The sequence below is a fragment of the Episyrphus balteatus genome, chromosome 2 (genome assembly GCF_945859705.1).
Source record: "Episyrphus balteatus chromosome 2, idEpiBalt1.1, whole genome shotgun sequence".
Classification (NCBI taxonomy): domain Eukaryota; kingdom Metazoa; phylum Arthropoda; class Insecta; order Diptera; family Syrphidae; genus Episyrphus; species Episyrphus balteatus.
Window position 1 is genome coordinate 14,217,204 of NC_079135.1, and position 19,862 is coordinate 14,237,065.

Consider the following 19,862-nt stretch of genomic DNA (forward strand, 5'->3'; position numbering starts at 1 on the left):
AGCAACAAAAAAATTTTCAAATTTTTTTTAGTTTTTTTTTTGGTCTACGGGCGTGGAAAATTTTTTTTTAGCTTAACCACTATAAGGATCGGATACTTTGTTCATTTAGCTTTAATTTGGTTTTTTGAACACCTCGATACGTCCACTTCTCGCCGAAATATTGGTCTTCAAATGGAAAAGGATCCTTTGTGTTTGATTATCGATATCTCAGCAACCAATGATCGCACAGAAAGTTAAAGGTGGGTTTCAAGAACTTGAATAAATTCTCCTTAACGGCTAGCCATTGCTTTTCCAAAAAAAAAATGTTTTCTTATTTTCACATGAGTTTGAAAATGCAACAAAAAAAGGGCTTTTGGGGTTTTTTTGGAAAATCGAGCGCTAGATCGAAAATATTGATCAAACCACTAATGTTAAGTGTGCCTTTTACAGTTCAATATGTCCATAAAAACCCTACAAAAAATCAAATTAATCCAGCCAGCCGTTTTTTTGTTTCACTCGATCGAATTTTTGAAAAAATTAAAGGATCACGTTTTTTGCTCTGAAAAGCTCAATTTTCTTTTCTCCTTTTTTAATGAGAAAAAAAATTGTTTTTCCTAGCTTTTTCCACATTTTTGCTCCAGAAAAAGCTTAAATTTAAAACAAAACAAAATTCCAAAAAAAAAAAAAAAAATTTCAAAAAATAAAATTTTTTTGAATTTTTTTCTCTTGAAAAGTTTAAGAGAAAAAAAATTTATTTTTTGAAATTTTTTTTTTTTTTTTGGAATTTTGTTTTGTTTTAAATTTAAGCTTTTTCTGGAGCAAAAATGTGGAAAAAGCTAGGAAAAACAATTTTTTTTTCTCATTAAAAAAGGAGAAAAGAAAATTGAGCTTTTCAGAGCAAAAAACGTGATCCTTTAATTTTTTCAAAAATTCGATCGAGTGAAACAAAAAAACGGCTGGCTGGATTAATTTGATTTTTTGTAGGGTTTTTATGGACATATTGAACTGTAAAAGGCACACTTAACATTAGTGGTTTCCTCAATATTTTCGATCTAGTGCTCGATTTTCCAAAAAACCACCAAAAGCCCTTTTTTTGTTGCATTTTCAAATTCATGTGAAAATAAGAAAACATTTTTTTTTTGGAAAAACAATGGCTAGCCGTTAAGGATAATTCATTCAAGTTCTTGAAACCCACCTTTAACTTTCTGTGCGATCATTGGTTGCTGAGATATCGATAATCAAACACAAAGGATCCTTTTCCATTTGAAGACCAATATTTCGCCGAGAAGTGGACGTATCGAGGTGTTGAAAAAACCAAATTAAAGCTAAATGAACAAAGTATCCGATCCTTATAGTGGTTAAGCTAAAAAAAAATTTTCCACGCCCGTAGACCAAAAAGAAACTAAAAAAATTTTGAAAATTTTTTTGTTGCTGGTTTTTCTACGATTACTCTAAAACCTCAGAGGTTAAAAATTTTTAAAGTTCTAATCCAAAAACTAGACACTTGGAGCTACAATTTCCTTTTTATCGATTTCTTGTACGACCATTTCTTTCGAAGTTACGGCCTGTTGAAATTTGCCCAAAAATTTGGAATTTTTTTTTGATCCCTTAATTTTTTCTAGTAGTGTAATAAGCTTCCCTAGTTTTTTTACGTGTTTAACTTTTCGCCATCATTTTTAATAAATTTTATTAAAGTCAATCTCCATGAAAGGAGGTTTTTTTTTACATACATTGCCTGCTTCGAAAGTTTTTACGACAAAAAAAAACTGAATGTGTTAATAAAAATAAAATAATATTCAAACAAATATTTGCATAGTTTTTATTTGACCAAGTTATTTAATAAATAACAATTAAATGCAAATTTTCATCTATTGACTTTAAATAACATGGTTTCAATTTGTAAATAAATCAATTTCCTCTATCTATTATTTTTTGAAATTGTTTTTATTAAAACAATAAAAAGTTTTGTATTTTTTTTTTTAGTAGAACATACTAGTAATTTATTAACCACATACTACATATCAAAAACAAATCAAACTACACAACAAAAAAAACACCAATTACACATTCAATAAAAATCAAAATAAATTAACAAACCACCAAATGTGTTGTATATTGTGTGTGTGTGTAACAAATAAAATATCAACATGATAAATGCGGAAGTGCAAAATAATCAGTTTACATCTGTTAACACCAATAAGCAATTTGTAAAAACAACTGCTGAATTTTTTATTATTTTTCTTCATTCACAAATGAAAAAAAAAATTCTACTATTGATAAAACAAAAATGCATGTTATTTTTTTGTAGATTCGGTCACCCACGAATCTGGATCAACAAAAAATATATAAATTCAAATATTCAATAATAATAATAAAAACAAAAATAATTAAAAGTTTATTTTCCATTATTCAGATGAAAAGTTCGTATATAGAATAAAAATCAACTTTTTGTTAGTTTTCCAAAAAGATACAGGGTCATTCATTCAAAAGACAGTACTGTTCAATTTAGTCACTTTATTTAATAATGCTTACATGCCTGGAGTTGAATTTACTTAAGTTTTACAGGGATGACTTGGCTTGTGTTGTGTTGTGTTGTGTTGTGTTGTGTTGTGTTGTGTTGTGTTGTGTTGTGTTGTGTTGTGTTTTTTGTGTTGTGTTGTGTTTTTTTGTGTTGTGTTGTGTTGTGTTTTCTTGTGTTGTGTTTTTTTGTGTTGTGTTTTTTTGTGTTGTGTTTTTTTGTGTTGTGTTTTTTTGTGTTGTGTTTTTTTGTGTTGTGTTGTGTTGTGTTATGTGTTGTGTTGTGTTGTTTGGTGTTGTGTTGTGTTGAGTCTAGCCATATTCACCCTTTTTCAGGACTTTTTTCGAGGTTATTATTTTACTTAAAAATGGAAGAGAAAATTTAAAGGAATTTAGGACAAAAACGAAAAGTTATGTGACATAACTTTTTTAATAAACATGTAAGTCCACAATCAAATTTTGAACTTTTGTCATTCGGGGCTTATGACCCTGTATCAGATAGTAAATCTTCAATGTAACATTTCACTAACGCATTACCTGTTATTTTATGATTTTATTCCCAACACGGCCAACAGAATCATCAGCCTTATCTATATATAAACGCGATGTGTAATTTTATTTTATTTAACAACTTGCTTAATGGGAAAGCACAATAAACCGCACCATGTGTTACATCAGAACCCAACAAAACTATACTGTCGATAGATATGCGATGGTGCTTGTGGTTTTTTCCGGGCAAATGATGAAGCCACTCTTGGGGCATTCATATGAATTTGTTGTGTTGTGTCATTTGGCAACAAACTGCCAAAAAGGATGTGTGGACACATCGAATGTGGACAAGTGAACAAATGGGCTCATTCGCTATTTTTAATTGACCGTCAATATAGGCGATGAGAGACAGTGCAGACCAACCTTTAGATGCACTAACTATGTAACTGTCAATGTGGATGTTGATTTTTTTTTGTGTTATTTTTTAATTTTATTTTTAATTTTCCTGTCCTTTTTGTGTCCTGTAGGTATATTTTGAATCCTGATTGGAATACAGTAGATATATTCATTGGGATCTATCCAAAATTTATTTTTTGGTTCAACGAAAGAGAGATAATATAGTGAGTCACGTTGAATTGGTTGATGTGGGTTTTTTTTATATCCGGCCAGTGTGGTAACATTGGGTTAGTATTTGGTTTGTGGCTTGCAAAATTGGCGGTTGCACTGTATAGTTAAGAGAATAAAAAATAGTTATACAAAAAAAAAAAATACCATACCACCCGCAATGAAACAAAGTTACAATTAATGGTTATACAAGTGGCTGATGGGTTAGTAGTTGCTGGCATGACGAGCTTAATTTTTAACGTTTTAGAAAAATTTTGAATAAAATTGTTTGTTGTTGTTGTTTCCGGATGTGTATTTATTCGGATATATCTATATTTTTTTTAACAGGCCACAATGTAATGGAATTTTAATTACATTTAGATTGGTAAAAGGACGAAGTGTTGACATACACGCATTCGGAATGTTTATTTTAAATTTAAGCTTGTTATTTAACATTCTGATGACGGCTCATATGCGTATAGGAATTGGGGGATTAGGCATAAATTAATATTCAAAATTCACATATATGCGGTCATTAAATTAAAATTTAACTGAGTTCAAACCAGCCGAATTGATAGGTAGTTGGTGTTTATTGAAATTTTTCTAAATTAATAAACTAAAGCTATACGCAAAATGGAGATCAGTTACACAGGACATTCTATTTTGTGTAATCGGAATTGCAAAAGAGCCGAGGTTCATTAAAATTTCTAAAATTTATCACTAAATACAAGTTATTACGAATATTCCTCTGAAAAGTAAATATTTTATGGTGAATTTTAATGAGTAGAATTTTTATCGAAATGTTTTCAGTGTGTTTTTTTATTGAATATGAAAAATCAAGTTGGGGTCAAAATTCTTTTTACAAAATTAGGCTTTAAAAGCTCTTTTAAGATTCTGTTTTTCAAAATTCAGTTTTTGAAAATTCTGTCAAATAATTGAACAACAATTTAAAAAAAAGTTTGGAAAATGTTGGAAAGCGTACACTTTTAAACATTTTCCAAACTTTTTTTTAATTTTTTCAGAATTTTAAAATACCGAACAGAAAAAAACAGAACTTTTAAGAAAACAATCCTATGTAGAGGTACTTTTATTCTAAACTTTGTGTTTCAAAAATCTCGCTTATTTGTGAAAAAATGTTTACTTTTTAATTTTTTTACACTAAACATGTAAAGTACACCTTTTGGAGAAAAAAAAAAAGATAAAATTGTTTTATTTACCAAGCGGAATATTCGAAATTATAACAGCTAAAAATCTGAAGGATAAAAAAAAATATAAGGTAATGTTTCAAATTTTTAAGTAAACGGCTTGGTTGGAATTTAAAATTAATCGGACAAAATCCAAAATCCCATGTTTTTCCCATAAGAAACTTCAACCGCTTGGTAAAAGTTACAATTAAGTTAGAGACTTGAAAATTGGGGAATATTTTTTCTTTTATATTTCCAAACATATAAGTTTTTGGGAGATTACAAATTTAAATTATTTTTAAATAACGACCACCCTAATATACATATGTATATGACAAGAAACGGGTCATAACTCTGTACGTACCAACATTTTTTGGTTTCCATTATTCTGTATTTTGAAATTTTGGTGATTCAATATTCTGCATTAAAACATTATCCGTATACCCTCCACAAAAAAACAACATTTTAAATAAATTTGAGTTCTAAGGAAAGTATGCAATTTAAGTTTTACTGCCATTTAAAAAAAAAAATAGTTTTTAATTTTTAATAGATATCAAAATTCCAACCTCTTGTTTAGAAAAATTTGATTTTTCAAATAAAAAAATTAATTTAAGAAAAATCTAATATATTATTTTTTTCAAAATGGTTCTATGGGAGTCATCATATGTAAATAATGATTTTAAAAAACAATTTGCATAAACTAATAGAAAAAAGCACTTAATTTTTTTTTAACAAAATTGTAGAAGGCGTTTTTACAAAAATTCATTTTTGTTTTATTTTTGAAATAAAAAAAATACAATTTAAACCGTTATTAACATAATTGTTATAAAATCGTTTTCTTGATCACTTACCTTTTCGTAAACAACTAAACTAATTCGACGAAAAATTAAGAAAAAAATGAATATTTTAATATTCAAAATTTTAATTTTATACCTATTTTGTTTTGACTTGTAGTCCAAAATATATTCTTGTTAACGTTTTCTTCTTCTTCAGAATTTTATTTAGCATGCATTTAAAATTTTAAAGAATTCTAAACTTGTTTGATTCGGAAGAATTCAGAGATTCCCAACACATATTACTTGGTTTTCAGTCATTCTCTTTGATAAAAACATTGTGTGTCGAGATTTGTTTGAATTCAAGGTCCTCAGTTAACCCAAGAAACCGACATCAATGGATACAAAATCAACGATGATTTAAATTGCTTAGATTCTTTAAAAAAAAAAATAAAATATGTATTTGTCTTGAATACAACTTCATCTGTAGAAGTTGGAAAAAAAAAATAAAAAAAACATGGGAAGGTCTTGAAATACAATTCTCAACAAAATACAAACCAGATGCCATAAAAAATAAAAACACGTCTTCAACATTGCCATTGAAATGCCTATTAAACACTTCTTAATAGCGACTTAATAGCCGCTACCATTAAAAATCCTTTATACATTAAACGAAAGGACGGGCTTGGCACCCTGAAATAAACGGCTAGTAATAAATTTTGAATCTGCTCAAATTCAGAATTTTGTAACTAGCGCGGTCTGCCCCATTTTTATTATCTCATACCTGTACAACACCGACATACACCATCATCAACTCTCTTTTTCTCTCTCTGAACATAATGCACTAATAAAATGTCACTAGGCTGGACCGTGGACCGCAACAACAAGGACACAACAAGACAACCCATAGCAAGCTGCTGATATGATGCTCTTTAACCATTAAAGAAACAAGACTATAAACACCGCACGAACACAATTTTACAACACGAAAAACAGCAACGACACGATGCCACTATGATGCCAAAAAGGTGGCAAGTGAGGGTCGCCAAAGAGCAATCAAAAAGACAAACATGAGCTTATAGTATATGGAAGCTTTTGAATATTTCATGAATATTTTTATCACAGCCATTAAATAAATTTGTCGTCGTCCTTACTTTCATATCGATGTGGAGTTATGTAATAGCTTGGTTTGATTGTGCTCCTTGTAAATGGAATGAGAGGTGTTTAACTCACAACCATTAAGGTTCAGAGATCTTGAGAGGGTATAAGTACTTACTCTTACATTACTCTTGTTCTAAAGAAGATTCTATTTTTTGTTTTTTGTTGCATACTAATAGGCAAAATATGTTTATTTTTGTACCTTTTTTAACTTTAAGTCATTGCAAATAACTTAAGTACAAGTATTATGCTGCAATTAAGGCAAATTAGGAATTTTTATGACATCCTTTGCATAGGGAAGGGATACGACTTTTGCGTGATGCCTTCAATATTCAGGGTTTGGAGTAAATGTTCAATGGTTAAGTTGACATGAACGTTGACACGAGTCACATACAAACAACATAAATATTGAAAGCATGAAAAAGAAATCAATGAATGAAATTATTATAGAAATTTAACTTTAACATGCGATGACGATTAAAATGAATATATGTAGGCAACTTGTACCTGCCTTCAAACACGAATGTTGGCTTGTTATTTGAGATATTATTATATTTTATTGATCGAACAGTTTAAGCATGTTAATAATGATGGCTATATGACCTATAATGGCTAGCCATATTTTATGATAAATTGGGCTTTTTATCGAGGCAAGTAGGAGGAGTATTGATTGGAATTTTTTTGTTGTTAAGTATTGATAAATTACCTACGCTTTAAGTGCCTTTTGAAGACTTTCTGGGGTACTGAGGGCAAGTTCAATTCCTTCTTTAAGAATGTATTTTTCATATTTGGTGATCAAAAGAAATATACGATAGATAGATCATATAGAACAGAGCTTTAATGAAATGGTTCACTGGGGTGTATGAGTAACTTTTTTTTCAAAAATTGAATTTCATGTTTTTAATTTGTTTTTCTTTTCAAGAAATTGTAAATCATGAACTGAGGGAACAAAAATATGTCTTGTTTTCCTTTTGCTAGATCCCCTTTCCACTGAAATGTATCAATGTAAATGTTTTTATTTATATTTTTGTTTCTAATTTTTCCATCTTTTAAAATTGATATCAAATCTTTTATTCTTTATTTCTTTTTATTCTGCAATAATATCAAAGACATACTTTTCTCTATACACAAAAAAAATAGAAAACAAAAAAAAAAATAAATTCAAAAAGGACAACACATAGCTCCAACATCACTTGGACTAAAACACCATCCTTTCGGTGTACAAAGCTTTCGACGAAATTGTCTCAACAACAAATTATTGTTCACATCGAATTGACTCCATTCGAATGTTTGCATTGTCCACTTCAATAAATCAGCCGAGAATGTGTCGTATGTCCAAATACTCTGCAAATAAAAAAAAAGAAAAAGAAAATAAACTTTAATCGAAAAGGAAAAAAAAAGAAATAAATAAAAAAAAAACACAAAGTTATGGGAAAACTTAGAAAATATTAAATAATATGACAAATGGATTTTCTTTTCTTCGACGATTTTGTGTCAATATTGTCTCTTTATTTTTTTTTTTTTCTTCTTCTTTTTCTATGATGGTGCAGGATATGAGACTAGGAAGTAAATAAATAAAATGACGTACATAATTGAATATTATACACTCTGAGCCAATTGATTGAATACACAAATTATATGCAAGCAAACCTGGGTTGTAAGAAATCATTTTTTGTTAAATGCATTTCATTTCCATTACAAATTAAAAAAGTATTTATTGCATATAAAAAAAATGTATTTATATAAAAAAAAACAAATATATTTTGTATTAAAAATAAAACGTTATTGCAAATATAAAATTTTCTAAATGAAAAAAAAAAATCAACGCAAAATGTTAGCATTGAATATTTATTTCTAATAAAATCGTTGATATAATTCAAATAGCTCAAAAATGACCAAGTAGTCAGTATTTTAAGAAATTCGAAGATTAATGGAAAAAAGTATTTAATATCTACGTACAAAAAATTTTTTTTTGCAATAACATTCTTCTTCTAAAATACATTTTTTTTATATTATTTTCAATGCATTAATTGACATTTTTACAATCCAGATGCATTCTAGTTTTTTTTTTAGTACCACGCTAATCATGCATAAAAATGCAGTGCAGAAAAACAATTCAGTATCAGAAATTTTGGATAAAAGGTAATTTATGAATATAAGAAAAAGAGTTGTAAACAGAACGGAACCCTTAGGTACACCGTACACCAGCATTTATGTAGTGAATATTAGATTTAAAACAACAGTTTCCAACTATTGGACTGGACCAGTGCATTTGTCTATACTATGATATTTAAGAACTCTCGTCAAAAAATATGTGCTTAATGGCAAAAATTTACACTGTCGAGCTCAGGAAAAGCCAGGTTACTATTTGGAAGTGTAGAATTGTTGGCAAATTGTGCTGCCAGTAAGTGGACTTTGTAGAGGGAATTGATAGTTTTAATGTAGTTTAACATGAGCGTTGGCAACAACGACAATGTGATTGAGTTTTTAATGTTTTGACAAAAGAGAAAAAATAGATACGTTCCACACTAAGTCTGAAACTGCGGAATTCTGTAATATTTGGTTATTTTTGGTACCCAGTCTGTTCCCAACTGCAAAAATTGTATAGAAGAGACCGGTCACGAGAGAGTACAAAATAAAATAAGAAAATAAATCAGATGGTGATGATTTTTAAATTAAATAGCGTTTACGTGTTTTTTTGCATACAAAAAGTGTTTTTTTGCATACAAAAAGTGTTTTTTTGTTTATCGAATTAAAAGTAAAACATCAAATTGTGATTGCTTAATAGCGTTAAACTTGTTCCAAACTCTTTCTTGGAGTGTTATCTGGCCAGAATGTCGAGGCCAACACAAATTAAATACCTCGCTTCATGCTTTTCTGCCAGTTTTTCAACCAAAAGGGGTAAAAAGGTGTAAAATGGATAATGAGAAGTGGCCTACAAATTATTAACAATTTTTTTGTATTTTCAAAAACCTTTCTTTGTAAAAATAAATGTGTCTTTTTACGGCAAATTAGTCTATTTCTTTCTTTTGTAGGTAACTTTATACCTAAGTTTAAAATAGTGATACCATTTGTCATTGACCTGATCAGCCCTAATCGGAGGCCTTTTAGTAGAGGAAACCGATTCCTGAAATAAATATCCGATAGATTTCGAAAATGACACAAATTTTTAAATCGACTTTCAAATCACCCCACCGGTTTTCTAGCGCTAATATGGGAAAACTGTACAGGGTCATGTCAACTCTAGCCAAGATTGGTTGGGCACCAAAGAAACCAAATTTTATAAAGAAATATGAATTTGACCTCAATCAAAAAACTTTGAGTGTGTGTATGTTTGTGCATTTGTCACCAAGTCAAGAAAAGTGTCCTCTTCTATATGTTTTCGTTCAGTCTCTTCTATTTTATTCGCATATAATGTTCCATTATTCCTCGACAGGGTTATACTGTGTGTATACAGATATAAACAAGAATGAACCCGCAATGCATCAAGTTAAGAAAATGGACATGAAGGACATCCTTTTGTGTAGGAGAGAGAATAAAAGCTGTATGATATCAGGCAGCGTCCTTTTTTGCTCTATACAATATTGTATATTATCCTTCCTTAACCAACCAAGTGTGTAATTATGCAAGGGACCAAGTAGTACATTACTCAACTTTTACACAAGTTGCAGCCCTTTTTTCCGTTTTATTGTTTGTTGTTTTTGTTGTTGGTGTTGTTGTTTTAGGGCGATTTCCTGGACTTGTAATGAAATTGCAATCAGTTTACTTTAGTCCTGTCCCGTCCTGGTTCCACTGTTGTAGTTGTGCCATCATATCCCCTAATGGCGCTTGTTGCTGGTGGGCAGAAAGAGTTTGTTGGTTTTTATAGGGATTCATAAGATTGTTGTTGATAGTAATTTAGTACTCGTATAACGGACATAGTCCGCCGGATGTAATTTATCCAGACATCCAGTGGAAATGGCAAAAGCGTTTAATTATGAGTGGCTATTTGTGCACTGAGGGTGTTAGTTAGTTTACTTTTTTTTATTTTCTTTTTTGCTCATAGATGGAGTTAAAGTTTGTTCATAAGGCTTATCAGTTTTGTCTGTTGATTAAAAAGTGTTTTACCGGAAGTTTCTGTTTTTTTTTTTTAGAAAACCAAAAATGAGAAAAAAAAACTTTTAAATGATATGTGAGCAATTATTTATGAATAGATAGTCCCATTACTCTTAGTATGAGAGAGTTGCAAGTTGCAATAATTAAAAGGAAGTTATTGTCGATTTTGTTGGCAGAACTTTCTTATAACTGTATATAAAATGTAGATTTTTGGAAATCGGAACAAAAAGTTGTTGAATTGCCAAAAAACTTGTTTTGGGGAAGTAAACTTTAAATCCATTGGCTATGATGGTATCAAATTGGCAAAAGGTATTCAGGAAATATTTTGGAGAAAAATAAACTTTTCTCTCCATTCACGAAATAATGTTTCCTAGGAAGTTCGTTGCAAAGTTAAATTATATAAATTGGAAATGTGGAGAGTGATTTAAAAAAAAAAAATAACCTGGGTGGCTTCTGAATAAGATTTCAATTTTGTTCGTATGAATGGATACGATACATATGTGCAAGTAAAGAAGAGAATTCGTTTGGACTTGAAGTAGTTTGAGAAATTAATGAAATGTAGGTAAATAAAGTTTTTTTATTTTTGTAATACATTTTCTAGAGTAATAAGTCATTATCATGCTGAAAACTTTGGGTTGGTATTTGTTACATTGAAAAGTTATAAATAAAGTCGATGAAAATTGTCTTCTATTAAAAAAAAAAAAAAAATAATTTCTGTACACAGTGTAAAAAATTCTTTCAGCTATATTTCTGTGTGATCATTTTTAATGATGGTAAAATATTCTCAATGTTATTCATGGTTAACCCTATTTGATAGCAAAAAAAAAATATGTGTGCAATTCACAGGTGGTAGAAGTGAAACCTTAAAAAATCATTTTTCGTGGAAAAAAAAATTACACAATTAAAAAGCTTATTCCTAAAGAATAAAGCCAAACTTAAATTTGTAGGTAGGTAAAATGCACAAAAAGTATAAAAATAATTCATTCAAAACAATCATTTTTCATGAAAAAAGCAAAAAAAATCTTTTTTTCTTCTAACACCATTCATCGTTTCATCGTGTTTCAAATCACTACGATACTAAAGAAGTTTTCACTTCAAAAACTCTTCGAAACTTCATATCATTGATTTCTTGTACAATATTATCGTATATATCGTGCAGAATGTTTCGAAAGCAAATCATCCTTAGCAAAGGATTTTTTTAAATTTTAAATAAAATAAATTTACCTTACGGCATATGTGCGCAAGTAACAAATACTGACATAACTAAAAATAAATAGGGGAAGTGGGGGCAAGACCGCTTATGGGGCAAGACGGTTTTCGTACTATGTTGTATGGAAAAAAGTAAAATTGGCAACACTTGCAATTTAAAATAGAAGCCCTTTAGTACAATCGATCACGTGTGTAAGTTTTAGCAATTTCGGTTAAGACCCCGAAGATTTACGGTAAATTTTGTGATTTTTCATCAAATTGTTATCGTTCATGTGAAAAGTCAGTTGTATTTTTGACAATGAAATAATTAAAATTTTTAACTTTTCCTTTTTTTATAATAGAAAGTGAATATTAAAAAGTATTTTCTGCGAAAGAAGGAGTCATAAAGATAAACTAAAAAAAAAAAAAAAAAAATACAGAACATTAAATATGATATGACTGGGGCAAGACCACCCATGGGCGAAATTGGAAGCACTAATAGCTTAAACAAAGTTAAAAAAGAAGTTCACCGTTAAATATTCCAAAAAGCTTAGCAACAGGCAAAACAATACAAATTGTATTTGTACCTTCTATCTGCATCTCTTTTCTTGATCCAATCCAAAGTATTGTTGGATTAAGTGCAAAATGTGTACCAAAAATTACCAAAAAGCTTGTGCTGGAGTGAGAACTAATGAAAATATAGCATAATTGTGTTATTATTACAAATAGGCTGCATTTAAAACAATAGAAACGGTCTTTCTACCAACAAAATTTGATAGGGCGGTCTTACCCCCATGACGGTTTTACATTACATTACATAACATATTAATCTAATCCGAAGATAAATCTACGGACTAGACACACACTACAGCTTCGGAAACTTAGTCCATTTTGCTGATACAGCACAAGACATTAATACAACAAGGAGAAAGACAAAGAAAGAAAGAACAACAGAAACACATATAACACATAACTACGTGGCACAGAGGGGGAGACATCGTTGACAATTGTCTCATGTTATCGCACAGGTGGCTTCAGTTAAGCTGGCGATTTAGAAAAAACTTCAGAGTCGACCGTTGGGTTCGAACCCACGATGTCTGGCTCTGAAGTCATCTACTCATTCCTCTGTGCCATGGCCACCTGCCATGACGGTTTTTTATTTGATGTTTTTTCAAAACGTATTATCTTTTGTTCAGTATTTTTTTATAATATAGGCGTGTTTTTTCTACAACTCAGTAACTACTCATTTTTTTATTTTATTCGAAAAACAATAAAAACAAATACTTACTTGTGTAATTTTTATTATTGTTTTGCGAATAAAATGAAAAGTGAGTAGCTACTGAGTAATAGAAAAAAACACGCCTAATAATGGGAGTTTCTACAAATAACATTAAACTTAATGAATAAAAACTTTATTCTATTTAAAAGATGTTTTTTATTGGTTTTTAAGACAGTCAAACACTAAGTGGGCTGTCTTGCCCCCACTTCCCCTACCTTAATTTACTACCTCAAAATTTAATAGAACAGTATGTTTAAATATTTTATATTGGAGGGTAATACCTATATGAGCTTGAAATTGTAGTTCAATATACCAGAAATAAGGTAGTTCATACATTATCTTTTCTCCTTGTGTCTAAGAAAAAACTGTTTTGCGTTTATTTAAAATTTTAGAAAAATTTTATTTGTAATGTTTTTGTAAGTGTAAAAATAATAGTGTGAATTTTAAATTCTACAAGTTTCTGTCAAATATACTGTTTTAAGGTATAATAATACCTTGTAATTGTGGCTAAATCTGTCCCAAACTATTCAAAAATAAATTACTAATGCGTTTTTGCAGTATATTGAAAATCATTTTTTTTTATCGTGTGATCCTACATTTTTAAGCCAATTGGACTGAAAATTCTCTATTATTCTATTCTCCCGTAAAGTACGTAGATTAAACGAAGCGTGCGTCCAGTCGGTATGTGCCTACATCTGATGTATGAACCTACCTGCACATTTTCACTGCCAAAACTGTTGACGATTTTTTTTTCTGTATTTTTTTCTTTTGTTTTTGTTTTTACTATCTCTCTCGGAACAAACATTTTCCATATAACATTTTCGTACTATTGCAATTTTGATCGAAAACGACTCTAATGAAATTTCAGGGTTTTTTCGAAAATCATTAAAAGCGATGTCCCATAGAACAGTTTTTGACTTTTTCTTAAACTATTAGTTCGATAAATTTTTTTTTTTAAGGGCCAATTTTTCAATAGTCAGTTAAACAGTCAGTTAGTACTTATTCCTAGGGATAGAGAAAAAATCAATTTTTCAACAGGCAGATATAGCTAATTCCTAAGAATAAAACTATCTGCTTCTTTCAGAGACGAATAAAAATTATTCTAAGGAATAATCTCAACAAAAATATTGTGTCAGTTGTCAAAGCTGTTTTGAAAGAATTTTGAAAAAAATACAGTGAAACACAAGAAAACAAAAACAATCATGAATAAAAATGACGTTTAATTTTAAATATTTTTGAATTTGACAATTTTTTTTTTTTGTTATTCTGTAGAATAAATTATTCTTGATTGAAAAATTCAATGTTTTTATCTGATTGTTTATGAGCCTAATAACTTTATTCGTCGAACAGTTAACTGACTGTTTATTAGAAGATTGAAAAATTGGCTCTAAGAGCCGATTTTTCCATCTTCTAATAAACAGTCAGTTAACTGTTCGACTAATAAATTTATTAGGCTCATAAACAATCGGATAACAACATTGAATTTTTCAATCAAAAATAATTTATTCTACAGAATAACAAAAAAAAATTGTCAAATTAAATAATATTCAAAACTAAACGTCTTTTTTATTTATAATTGTTTTTGTTTTCTTGTGTTCCTCTGTATTCTTTGTCAAAATTATTTCAAAGCAGCTTTGACAATTGACACAGTATTTTTATTGATATTATTCCTTAGAATAATTTTTATTCGTCTCTGAAAGAAGCAGATAGTTTTATTCATAGGAATAAGCTATATCTGCCTGTTGAAAAAATGATTTTTTCTCTATCAGGAGAATAAGTACTAACTGACTGTTTAACTGACTGTTGAAAAATTGGCCCTAAGAAAAACAAATTTTTCAAACAAAAAAAAATTTTAAGGAAAAATAAATTTTTTTCGCACATTTATGTATGTTTGTTGAACTTTTGGTTTAAGGTGTTGATAAAATAACTACAAAATGGCACACTAAACAAAAAAAAAAAAAACGGGTTGTGTACCTACTTGTTTTAATGATTTTTTAATGATATTTGAAATTATTAGGCCTAATTTTTCAGTGCGACCATAAAATTAACCCCGAGTTAACTCACTGAATTTAACGAGTTACGAGTAACTTCATTTTATTTTTTAACTAATTTTTCAAAACTGATAAACAAAATTTTTGTTTTCACTGAGAGGACCAATAGTTTCTTCCGAAAGGTATACCAATTTTTATTTTTTTAAAGACGTACATAAATTAACTTTATAAAAAGTGACTCCAAAAATATTTATAACAATTATTTAAAAATTGTTTGTTGAACAAAAAAATTGTTTTCGCATTTCAAAAACAATTTTTAATGTTTTTAATAAATTCTTCATACAGCTAACGATAAAATTAAATTAAAAATTTTATTTTGTGAATGTCAAAATATCATAATATAATCTCTTGCGACCAATTCGTGGATTATATTTAAATTTAATTGTAAGCACAGAACAACACAAAGAAGATCGTTTGATTATATAAAATTATTTCATAATTTTCTTACACAAAACAAACCCATAAGTCTTATAATCATAAAATTCAATCTGTCCTCAAAGTATAATTTCAACGACTATAATAATGATATATTACACACATTTTGCATATATCAAATAAATAAGAAATACATATCCTTGCGGGTATCTTTCAAATTACTTTATTATTACCCTCATTTACGTATTTTCCAACTATAAAACCTCAAGAAGACAGCAATTAAAAAATCAACTTAAAACATCTTCTCCACAGCATACTCTTTTAATTTTTGCCATCTCCAACTTAAGTCCTTAAAATGTAAAATTTTAAACGCACATCCATCATCTGGGTGTTGTTGAAGGGTTATACGTGCGATGGTTATAGTTGGTTCATCCATCAACTTGAATACCGCGACAGATGAAGTTAATCCCCCCAATGTTTGTCCTTTCCTTACTATATCCGGTTGATGTTTTGCGGTTTCTAATGAATGAGTGAGCAACAGTAGCTGTATGTATAGCAGAGCAGCATCAGCAACAGAAAATTCTAAATGCTAACAGAGCGTTACTATAAATAGGGATGTGTGTGTGTTAGTTAATGGTCAAAGACCGATAGTTTAGTCAGGATCGGGATTGGAATTAGCTGCGATTTTAAGTCAAGTTGAAAAAATCATCAGAATCCCGAAAATTCCAAAATTCCGTAAACCCCGAATCCCGAAAAACCAAAACCCGAAAACCCAAAATCCCAAAATGAAAAAATATGCGCAAATTTTTCATTTTATATAATTTTTCGGGATCCCATTTGGGATTCTGGATTTGCGGGATTTTGGATTTGCGTGATTTTGGATTTTCGGTATATTGGGTTTTTGTTATTTTGGTTTTTGGAATTTTGACCCTAACCCGATTTCTAGTTCTCAGAATTGTATTAGCTTTTCGGAACTTGGACAAAAATTCCTTCAAGAACTAGTCGTGATACACAAAATTTAATGAAAAATACTATTTTAAAGCGTTTTCATTTTAATGAAACTGGTTTGTGTGTGGAAACTTTGAAAAAAATGATTTTTTTATATAAGTTTGTCTACAAATCAAACTTTGACTATCATTCTTGAATAGTTAGTTCATGTGAGTGAGCTAGTTCTGGGGCTCTAATGAGATATGTTTTTACACTCTACTACTCGTTCGTTCGTCAACGTATATAATAAAGCTTCCTGGTATACGCAAACATTAGTTAGGATGCGCGTATTTTCAGTTGCGAACGAGAGCAAGAAGGATTTCAAATATGTGTGTATAATGTATGTTATGTATGGATAATGCTAATTAAGATAAATTTCGACACCGCATTTGACACTTTGCCATGATGAGAAAACGTTTTACAAATGTTTAAGTTCGTTGATTTTGTGCGGTGCAAGGATATGCAAGTGATATTATCTCCTTCTTACCAGGAATATAATGAGAGCAAGTTTGTTATTTGCTTTTACACTGATATTATGAACGTGAGGGTAAAGATTACACAGAATAGACATTCACGTTAGTGATGAGAAGTTGAATGATAAATCATCAATCAACTTGCATTTGGAAAACAGAAAAAGTAAATAATATTATTCATAAAATTACATATCAATGATTGTTGTGAGAAATAAGAAAAAAAAATCATGTGTGCAATTCACAGGTTGTAAAAGTGAAACCTTAAAAAATCATTTAACTTTTTTTTTTCTTCCATCACCTTTAAATCCATTTTTTTGTATATGACAACATATAGGTAATAATAAAGCTTTAAATATTTTCTTCAATCATGACTGTCCGACATCTACAAAAAGAGCCAGAATTTTTGAAGCCGATCTATTTTCATCCAAAAAAGTAAAAAACTCAATCTTTTTTCTCTTCTAACACCATTAATCCATTTTTTTTATATGGAAACCTATAATAAATTTTATATCATCGGAAAGCTTATTGTTTCACTTTTTATTTGACGTTTCAATCATACTTCTACAATGCCTACAAAAATGTAAGAATTTTTTTAAAACCAACCATGTGGAAATTTCAAACTTCCTACATTGCTGGCTGGTCATCGGCAACAGATCCCCACAGGAGTTTTGAGGTATTTTTCAAGTTTTTCAATTTAGGATTGAGCAGTGAGCACGTACCGTTCTAGATCAAAAGATAGAACGCGTTTAGAAAAACAACATCTTGTTATGAAATTATTTGAAATTTTGTGCAGTTATAGTTCATTGTACAGTATTATAAATTTCATAATCTATCTATTAAAACAAAAAAGTTATATAGTCAATTGATTTTTCAAATCATTACGATACTAAAGGAGTTTTCACTTAAAATAAAAATCCAAAATTACGACATGATTGTGATTTCATTTAAATAGGAAATAGAGTGAAAGAAAAATCTAAAGTTTGTGCAATAAATTCAATTTACTTTTAATTTGATGTTTTCGCAGGATAATAAATTTGCTTCGTTAAGATTTGTCTTGTCTTCATTTTAATTTATTTATATTTATTATGAAGGATTGTATACAAAATATATATATTCTCTAAATACCAACTAACAGCATAATATAAAAATAATACACACAATTTTTTTTTCCTTTACTGGATTGTTTTGAATTTCTCTTCTTTTAAGATAAATCACTCTTCGTTGAAAGATGATTATTCACTTTTCGCTAGCTTTTGTCAAGACTTAAGATTTTGTCCTCCTTGTTTTTGATGTTAAAGTGAATATGCGCGCGGACTAAAAGAGAAGACCTAAAGACCGATGGAAAAATGTTACAAAGTATAGAATTTAGTCTTAGGATATTCAAGACATTTCATTGTGTTTGTTTGTCTTCGGTTGCTTTTATAGTGTTGTGATGTTAGCGAGACTTTTTCTCAAGATAGAAGATTGAATAACGTTATCATTTGTCATGGGATATTTTTATTTTTTTATTGCTGTCTATTTGCTTTTCCGCTTGGGACAGACATCAGCATTATTCATCTTAGAGACGATGTTTTCATTGTTTATCTGACGTATTTTTTTTTTTGTTTTTTTTTTTTTTTTTCTTGAATCCTTGAATATTTCAAAACAAAACACAATAATAATAATTAGTGTAAGGGATTTATTTTCTTTTTTAATTTTGTCAGACAGCAAGTTGAACATAATATGATTTTATTAGGGTTTTATGAAAATATTATGTTAATTTAGAGTGATTTATTTTTTACTTAGGTTTGGGTTTTCAGTTAAAAAAATTGTAATAATTGTAAGGATTACTTCAATGAGTTAACTAAATAAAAGATTGAAAAGGATCTTACTTTTTTTTCGTGGGTAAATTTACAACTTTAGTCTTTGCCCGTAAAATATTAAGTACGATTTTTTTTAAAATTCTTTCAATAACTTTTGTAAAGTTTCTTTGATACCAAAGGGACTATTGTGTTTAACAAATGAATAGAAGCAATAGTGAAATTTTCAAAGAAAAACCCCAAAGCACAAAAAGCCTTGACTCTTGACCTTTTATAAAAACTCTTTATGATTGTATAAATCCAACTTTTTTTCTATAAAACAAATTAAACTATTCAAAATTAAGCTTTGAGTAAATTGCATTGCCATTAAACAAAAAAAAAACTTCAATCAACATTCATATACTAACAACCTTTTGTCCTCTCAAAAAAGCAAAAAACTGAAAAAAAAACTATACAACACAAGCAATTTTAACAGAATCTTTAGATTTTTTTTTAATCCGGGTTGAATAAATTAAATGTTTTTTTGATCCTTATAGTTTTTTTTTGCTATGTTCACATACCTATATCAACCAATACACTACCACACAATTTTGATGGACCAAACTTTTTCCCTTTGAACGAAAACGAAAAAACTTTTACTTTAAGTTTTTATTTTTTAATTCTTTTTGTCATTTCTCAAACAAAAATCAGCAAAACCAACTTAAGTTAAAAAAAAAAATAAAATAAAATTTGCTAATAGGCAAAAAAACAAAAAACAGTCATCGTAATTGTTTCAAAACTACTTTCAATTAAATTGTTCATCATTATGTGTGTCCAGGTCCACTGGCTTTGGCTTCACGTTTCGTTCGGGGCTTTTTGCACAACACACCAACTGTTGACTCTTCTAAAGTGGCCTAAAAGAGAGTCGAGTGG

At 29.2% G+C, this 19,862-nt stretch overlaps 1 protein-coding gene across 1 annotated transcript in view; it reads right to left on the bottom strand.

The window, feature by feature from the left end:
- Nucleotides 1-7,797: 7,797 nt before the first annotated feature.
- Nucleotides 7,798-19,862, bottom strand: part of LOC129910966 (uncharacterized) — a 43,401-nt gene continuing 31,336 nt past the window's right edge. The window contains exon 3 of the mRNA XM_055988580.1: nt 7,798-8,047. Within this exon, the coding sequence (XP_055844555.1) occupies nt 7,865-8,047 (183 nt within the window). The 3' untranslated portion in view covers nt 7,798-7,864. The remainder of the gene's footprint in view (nt 8,048-19,862) is intronic.